General features: G+C 44.1%; 1 protein-coding gene across 3 annotated transcripts in view; it reads left to right on the top strand.

Annotated features, from left to right (window-relative positions):
- SYNDIG1 (synapse differentiation inducing 1) overlaps positions 1 to 8,233 on the top strand; it is a 93,583-nt gene that overhangs the window by 38,369 nt on the left and 46,981 nt on the right. For 2 of the 3 annotated variants that reach the window (XM_042889636.1, XM_042889627.1), the window contains exon 2: positions 5,334 to 5,894. In XM_042889636.1, coding sequence (XP_042745570.1) covers positions 5,421 to 5,894 — 474 coding nt within the window. In that variant the 5' untranslated portion in view covers positions 5,334 to 5,420. Of the gene's footprint in view, positions 1 to 826; positions 879 to 5,333; positions 5,895 to 8,233 lie in introns of those variants that run through there. The other variant, XM_042889619.1, reaches the window with a different exon arrangement.

The raw sequence follows: 8,233 nt of genomic DNA, 5'->3' as shown, positions 1-8,233 counted from the left end.
GAACCAAACCAAACAAACAAGAAATAGAGGATTAAAAAAAAAAACAAACAACTTGAAATAATGAATAGCTTTGCTTCTAATGCTGGAAACCTGGGTGAAAATTTTTAATCCCCAAGGAAAAAAAAATAGATTGAAGTTTGACCTAGTATTTGTCATCATCTTGAACTTGGTTTTCTCTTCTGGTTCCAGCCTCAAGTCTGAAAGTGCAGAGTTATTTCTGGTTGGCCTGAGCACCAGTGAGTGATTTGTGGGGAGAAACTCAAACTGTGTGAAGACAAATGAAACCTGAACCAACCCAGTTAAATTAACTCTGCATCTTGGAGCAAATTGAACTGCTCTCTTATTTAAAGGGCTCTGATGAGTTTCATTTTCCTGTCAGCACCATTTTGAAGACTTTCTGCGGTCCAAGGCAATGAGAGTGGCTCTTTTTGTTCTGAGTGTTGGCTCCCTGCAGAGAAGGCATCCTTTGATTGCCTTCAGATGCCTATTGCAGATTGTCTGCTCAGTCATTCTGCCATCCAGAATCCTTCAGCTGGAGCTGGAAACTGGGATGGTCTTCATGGCAGCTCCTACCTACACATCTGAGTCACAAATACAAGTCTGGCCCAGGTTAGGAAAAGCCCTTAACAGAAGGATGGTGTGGTATATGGGGACTGTTGAGTTACAGCCTGAACCACTGATTGATCACCTGGAGAAAGGATCGGTCAGGCCTGGGAGCACAGGTGAAGGCAATTCAGCTGTGTGACCGGCAGGGGGTGGAGCCTGGCTGCACCTCTCTTAGATCCCATTTAAGGGCTGACTGTCACTGAGGAAGGTTCTCTTGCTGGAGATCCCTTCCTTGTGGAGTCTTTCCTGTGAGCCTTGATCTTTGGGTACAGGTGAGCACCTTCCCTTTTCTTTTGTAACACTGTTCCATTCATGCTAGTCCCTTAGCTGCTACTCTCCTGTATTGCCCTTCTACTGCATTAATCTTTCTGGTTTTAATGCATGGGTGCACTGTGTTGTCCTGTCCCATGCACCTTGCATAATTGCTATTAATTTTTCCTGTGGAACATCCTCAAGTACCTGCACTAAGTGAAATGAATTCCAAACTATGAGTCTAATTCTCCCACCAGCACCAGGATTGCAACAGGAAACAAAGGACTTGGGAATGTGATTTTACTTTCTTCAGCCAGTGGCTGGGGAGTGAAAAACCCAGAGGAGGTTCACTTTTATCAGTGAGGATGTGAGATTTTGTTTCTGGCTGACAGCACTCTTAATCCCACTTTTTTTTATTGATGAGGAATCTCTGGGTGTCTCAACAGTTTCTCAGTTTCCCCAGACAGCAATTGACCTTGTCTCAGCTGTGCATCAAGACGCACTTGCAATCAAGGTGCTATTGATTTAAACCTAATGGCCAGCTGCTCAGGATTTTCACCTGGAAAAGAAAAATCAATACCACTTTATTATTATTATTAGCTATTGATGTGGTATAATGGAAAGGTATAAGAGTCTCACCAGCTCCTTACCATTAAGCCCAACAGTTGCAGGGCTGAGAACATTGGGTCAGGCTGTGGTAAAGTAGCCAACTAGCAAAATGACATGAGGGATAAACAATTTTCCTTGACTGAATGCTGCCATCCACATCTCTCTTTCCTGACCTTCCCTGAGGCATGCAGGCTGTGCTGCTATGTGGGACCCCAGAGAGAATGTCTTGAGTGATGCATTTGCCATATTACTGGAGGAGCTATGTGTGGGAAGGATGTCTCTTGTTTTGTCCTTTCCTTGTTTCAGATACTTTCTTCCTCCCTCCCCCATCCCAGGGGTAAGTGTCATTCAGAATCTGCAAAATTGGTTTGCTAGACTGGTTTAAATGCACATCAGGTAGCACTGGACAGATAAATGCTTAGGTCCATGGTAGGATTAAGCAAACACCACAGGCTGTCTCCTGTCTACTGAGTGAGACTAAGATCCATCCTGTTATTTGCAAGATAAGTAGTCCAGCATTGACTGGTATGATGGTAATGGCCTTAAATTGCATTAGGGAGGTTCAGGTTGTATATTAGGAAAAATCTCTTCTTAGAAAGAGTGGTGATGCACTGACGCAGGCTGCTCAGGGAGCTGGTGGAGTTGCTGTTCCTGGAGGTGTCCGAGAACTGTGGGAATGTGTTATGGAGGGATGTGGTGGGGATGAGGTGATGGTTGGTCACAGTGATCTTAGTGGTCTCTCCAACCTTAATGATTCTATGGCTGTGTCCATACCATGAAATTCTTACCTACCAAAACTAGGTGGTTTTGTCCTTTATGCCTCTGAGGAACGTGCATGGCACTTATTTACTTCAGGGTGGATATTGCCTAGGAGAGGGCATAGGCTGAAGCCAGAGTAGGCTGTTGGCTGTGCTAATACTTTACTGGTATGGATGACTAGGGAATCTGCACATAGCTGCCCTTAGGTCTTTGGAATAGTAGAGATATCAGTTGTAGAGTTGCAAAAGTGTCATGAGCAGTTTTTACTCAGGACTTTATGGCATCCTATCTGTCAACACTCCAAAGACTTTGAAGTTAGGTTACCTTTTCAAATATCTTCCATGTAATTAGTCACTTACAAAAGGGGCTTGACTCCTGTCTCACGCAGGCTGATGAACAATGGAAAGCAAGGAGTGGCTTGGGACAGTATTAATTCCTAACAATGCAATCCTACTGACTTCCTGAAGTGCTTCCATGTCTCATGTCACTTAGACATGCTGAAGCATTTTTCCCTGTGTCTTCTCTTTACTTGCTTCCTCTTGCTCTTGAGGACTGTGAGAAGAACTAAAGGATGGCTTTTTGTTTCCAATGACTTTGTAGTGTCCCATGCATCTTTAAAGAGGTAACAGTGACCTTTCCTCAAAGTCCAGCCCTCCCAAGATGGAGCAAGATTACTACTCAAAATTACATGAGGAAAATGTAGCAGCTAGCTCTGGTGTCATGATGTGTGCAGATCCTTATTTGCGCCAATTCAGAGTGAGAATTTTCCATGAAGATGGCATAGCTGTCAATGAAATGCCTGGGGTGAAACTTGCATTTCCAAAGTCAAGCGTTATCTGGATGATATGTGAATGTAGAAAAAACATGAAGGGAATCTGACAGTGCAGCTCAAAGGCACTGTCAGATAAAGCTGCTTTAAAAGACATCTTCAAGTGCTACTCAAGTCAGGCAGTACACATTTATTGGAATTATGTGAGCACATCAGAATACAAGACCTAAACATTCTTTGCTTCAGCTGTTGATGTAGTGACCAAATTACTGCTCTGTTTATTTGTTGTTGTTTTTTTTTTTTTTTTTCTGGGAGGGGGTCTGTTTGGGTTGTATATCTTCCTATTACTACATCTGTGGCAGTACCACAGCAAATTTTCTGCTGACCTCAGCTTGCTTGAACAAGGGGCTGAGAATGCTTCTGAGAAGGTTTGCAGTACCAAGTGAAGTCTCTCTGACTTTAGCAGGATTAACAGTCTGTGCCACATCAGGGAGCCTTACACGCTTTCTGTGCTGTCTCAAGGGGAATCCAGCGAAGACTTGAGAGAACTTACTTGCTGAGTTTTAATCAGCAATTTTTGGTGAAGTATTTTCTCTTCCTTTCTTTGATAGGGAAAGGAACAGGAATGACTGTGGGCGAACTGTTAGATGACAGATGGATCACCTAAGCAAGTGACCCCACCAAACCTGGATAAAGAAACAGCTTTTCTCAACTTAGTTTGTGACTAGTTTCCACTGGAACCTAGTCTCCGCTCTGGGGACTCCTAAATGATGGAAACAGGGCTGCTCAGTAGCCTACAGGAGACCATGCACTGTAAGGTCATTATGTTTGCAGAATGGAAGACGGTATTTCTGTGAGCACCAGTCCTGAGGCAAAAGCAGCTACACCTTACCAATATGTCTGTGCTGGCACAAGCTTAATTATTCAGTGTAATCCCACTATGAATGGAAGGACAGTATGGCCCTCCATTCATTTAGCTCAGACATAGCCACACAAGGAAAGAAGGCTTCTTTGGAAAGACAGGCCACTTGCTCCTAAGAGGGATTTAAGTCTTTAGGACTAAGCCTTTGGGGAAACAGTCCAAGTTTCCAGGCTAATTTGCACATTGGTGTGATTTTGCCAACAGGTTCCCCAAATCTGGGGCTGAGAGTAGTACAGTGTAAATTCCACAGGATCCCACTGTGGTGTATCTTCACTTGTGCAGTTTTCCTGTCAGTTCACCTAGAACAACTTCTAAACTATTTGTTGATACAGTAAAATAGATTTTCTACATATTAAACCAAGTGCCATGAATGCAGGTGCTGCAACACACTTAGGTCAGCTTTTTTTTGTCCATTAGAAGAGTTTCTTGCTTTGTTCCTGGTGTAAGAGCAGAAGAGCAGCTCTTAATGGTTTAAATGTCTCTTGCAAGCTAGAGGCTTATTGTTGCTGTGATGGATACATCCACATTTCAAAAAGTACTTTCTTTCAGTTGCACCTGAGCAAAAACAGTAAGAAAGTATTTGAGCTGGGAAACAGTACTTTTAACCTTTCGAACTATCTCTGATCTTCATACATTAGTGCAGTCCGCACAAAGTAAAGCTGGGTTGGTTTTCTGAAGAAATAGACAACAGTCATTGTTCCTTTGTAAAAATGCAACAACCAGGTCCTGGGGGTCAAGAAATTGTGCCTCTTCTAGGTGAATCTGGATGGGGCTGGGCCTGCTGACTGGCCTCATCACAGACCTTAATTCTGTCACCACAGGTCAGTCTCTGAGGCTGTGGAGGAAGTGGCTTTTTTTTTTTTTTTTTTTTAAGTTAATTTAAAGAGAGCTGCCTCCTTGTTTTTCCTGCAATTGAGTTTTGAAGGGGCATCAAATCACTTGACAAGGTTGAAGGTTGGCTGCAGAGAATGACAGCTGAACGCATCAGCTGCCCTGCCCTTCGTAATTGCAGCTTTTCCAGAACTGAAAATGCTTTCTTTGTCTTTTATCTTTGTATTTTGTTTTGTTTTTCCCCATCTCTCTTATCAGAGCATTCAAAGGAAGGGAACATTGCCCTTAGAATGACTGTAGGGTATATGTGAAAATGGAGGAAGTTCGTAGCCCTCCTCTGACATGGCCCACCATTACCAAGACATCTCGAGAAGCCCTCTGCCACCTGTTCCTATTCACCTCCTGGTATTTTATAAGTTGTTTGCCTTTTCAAATGGGGATATATTTGGACAGTTAGGTCAAGGTGTGCACATATATGGGGCTATATTTTCTCGTGAGGTAGTACAAAAGACAAGCTGATTTGGGTGCTTTCGAGTGTTACTCATTACCTACATTCTCACCTTGGTGTCTATTTTCTTTCTTCAGGAAAATGGAGGCCACTGCCCCAGTGTGACCTGTATCTACAGTACAATATAATACAGACCACCATCGCACTCTCTGACACCTCCCAGTATGGATGGTTTGATTGAGCAGAACAATGTGCTCATGCACAATAAGATTGCTGAGGCTGGGAAAAGGAATGGTTTAATTAATACAAGGAACTTAGTAGCAGAGAGCCGAGATGGTCTGGTGTCAGTGTACCCAACCCCACAATATCAGAGCCACCGGGCGGGGAGTTCCCCGAGCTGCCTGGAGAATGGCAGGAATGACCCCGTGCAGCAGCTCCTGGATCCCAACATGCTGCAGCAGACCGTGGAGTCCCATTACCGTCCCAACATCATCCTCTACTCGGAGAACGTGCTGCGCTCGTGGGGTGAGAGCATCAACTCAGAGTGCTGTGAAACCACATTCATTGAGGACCGCTCCCCTACCAAGGACAGCCTGGAGTACCCAGACAGCAAATTCATCGATCTCTCAGCAGATGACATCAAGATTCACACCCTCTCCTATGATGTGGAGGAGGAGGAGGATTTCCAGGAGTTAGAGGTCAGATGTCACATGGGATCTGTGGGGGGGAGGTCATGTTTGGGCTGAAGTGTACGGCTTTTGGGTGCTGGTTTTCATGGGATCAGATGTATTGCTCTCTCCTCAAGCCAGGACAGGGAACATTTGCTCAACTTGTTGCAGGGTAGAGCCCTGGCTCTGCAGAGGCTAATGGCAGAAGTGCCGGTGGCATTCCTGCCTCTGAGTGGGCTGGTCACAAACTAAAGAAGACCCATACGCTTAAACACTGCGAAAGTCGAGGCCTGAAGCATCTGTCCCATACATGAAGCTTGTTTTACTCAGCAGGCCAGCATCACTTGTTACTTTCTCTTGATTTGAGTTGGATATAAACCTGGTTGTTTTGCATACTGACTCAAACATTAAACCTGTCCATCTGTGAACACAAAACCAGGACTCTTCGGGTGTCTAGCCACAACAAATCCTATGCACATGAATAAGATTTTTTTCTGATGGAGTGAAACACTTCATTAGATTCCAAATGCAATGTTTTCTTTTAGGTTCCTGTTCTTCATTAATTGGTCACACTAAAGCAATATAAATTTTGTTCTCCAAATGGGGCATACTAGAAATCAACTTCATTCTTTCTTAAATGGTGCATTTTCTACTTCAGAAAATCCTGGCTGCACTAGCTGCCCAAAGACAACACATTTTATTTGCCAATGGGAGTGGAGGGTGCCCATGCTGTTGCAGATCCCCAAACTTTCTCAGCATTAGTCACAGACTCCTAAGGTAGCAAAGCCCATTTGGCTGACTGGAGCAAAAACATTGCTTCAACCTGAATGTCCAAGAGGAGTTCAGGAAGATATTTTCCCATGTTTCTCTCTTGTGGGGTTTTCTCCATTGAAAACTAATAGGTCCTAAAACTTCTATTTCCACCTCCTTTAATATCAGCATCTTGCCCTGCGCAGGGGCAGCTCAGCAAGAGGGCTGACTTCTCTTTGATTCTGTTCTCTCTGTATTGCTCAGGTAAGCAGAGAGAGGTGCTTTTCACAGCGCGTGCTGGTAATGCGGTATTCAATACCTCCACAGGGAGACTGGAAGTTTCTCTTTGAGGCCTGTAGTGGTGTTAGCTCAAATCACGCCCTTCTATAGCATTTCAAAGCTGGCTATGGGAAGCCTCATTTTTTTTAAATCAAAACAAAAGGCTGAAATGCTGCTTTTTTTTTTTTTTTTCTCTAGCTTTCCTCACGCAGTGGTTGTGATGCAAGTGACTGCAGGAGGCACGAAACTGCCTAATGATGTATTGTCACATCTGGCCTAAGACTGAGGCAGAAAATACTTTGTTTTCTATAGGATGAGAGGTAATGGCCTTAGGTTGCACCAGGGCAGGTTCAGATTTGATATTAGGAAAAACTTCATAGAGTGATGAGGCACTGGCACAGGCTGCCCAAGGAGGTGGTGGAGTCCCTGGAGATGTTCAACAGCTGTAGGGTTATTGCACTGAGGGATCTGATTAGTAGGCATGGTGGGGTTGGTTTGGTGGTTGGAATAAATGATCTTAGTGATCTTTTCCAGCATTAATGACTTTATGATTATTGTCAAACCAAATCCAGCAAGACCTTCTTGAGCCAATTGTCAGAGAATGGGCTAAAAAAGACCAGGACAATATGCAGGACAACGAAAAAATATTTTGTACCAAAAATATTTTCTCCTTTCTTGGTGGGATTTTTAAAGTGTCTTTACAATGTAGGGCCCTTAATATGTTGGAACCACAGAATGTGGAACAACTTTCCACAGAAAAGATTTCCTATGAAAGTGAAGGTCTGGGGAAAGGACATCGCCCTTCCCCTCCCAGATTTCCAGAGGGAAAGGAGAGTTCATCTCCCCATCTCTCTGCAAATGTTTTAACATGCTGTAACAGTGTGTGCATCATGTTCCCAGGGTCCTTCTTTTTGTGTTATGGTGAGAATAATGCAGAGGATGCCCATCCTGACCTACACATACAAGGTGCTCAGGGGAGGCAAGTGTGCATGCAGTGTGCATCCACACAGCTCCCTCTGTTCTGAATTGGGATTTCTCCTCCACCAGGAGAATGAAGGAAGGAGAAGAAAATGAGGCAATGTCTGAGGAAGGACCTACTTGACTGGAATCATGTGCATTGTTAGAATTGCTAGAAGCCTCTCCTTCTAGCCCATTTTCAGCCTGTATTTCAGTGCTGCATAGCCAGCCCAATGCTGTGCTCTGGTTTTCACACCTCTGCAAAACCAGACCCACATTGACAACCTACTGAGTAGCTCAGCTCAGCATGAGGGTTCTCAGCATGTGGAGTAAATGGTGGCAACCCAAGAAGGCCCAGATTCTGCAGTTGGTACTATGGGAAG

This window comes from Lagopus leucura, unplaced genomic scaffold (genome assembly GCF_019238085.1).
Source record: "Lagopus leucura isolate 7727_CA_CO unplaced genomic scaffold, USGS_WTPT01 Super-Scaffold_73, whole genome shotgun sequence".
Classification (NCBI taxonomy): domain Eukaryota; kingdom Metazoa; phylum Chordata; class Aves; order Galliformes; family Phasianidae; genus Lagopus; species Lagopus leucura.
Note: the sequence above shows the minus strand (reverse complement) of the source record. Positions and strands in the feature narration are given on the sequence as shown.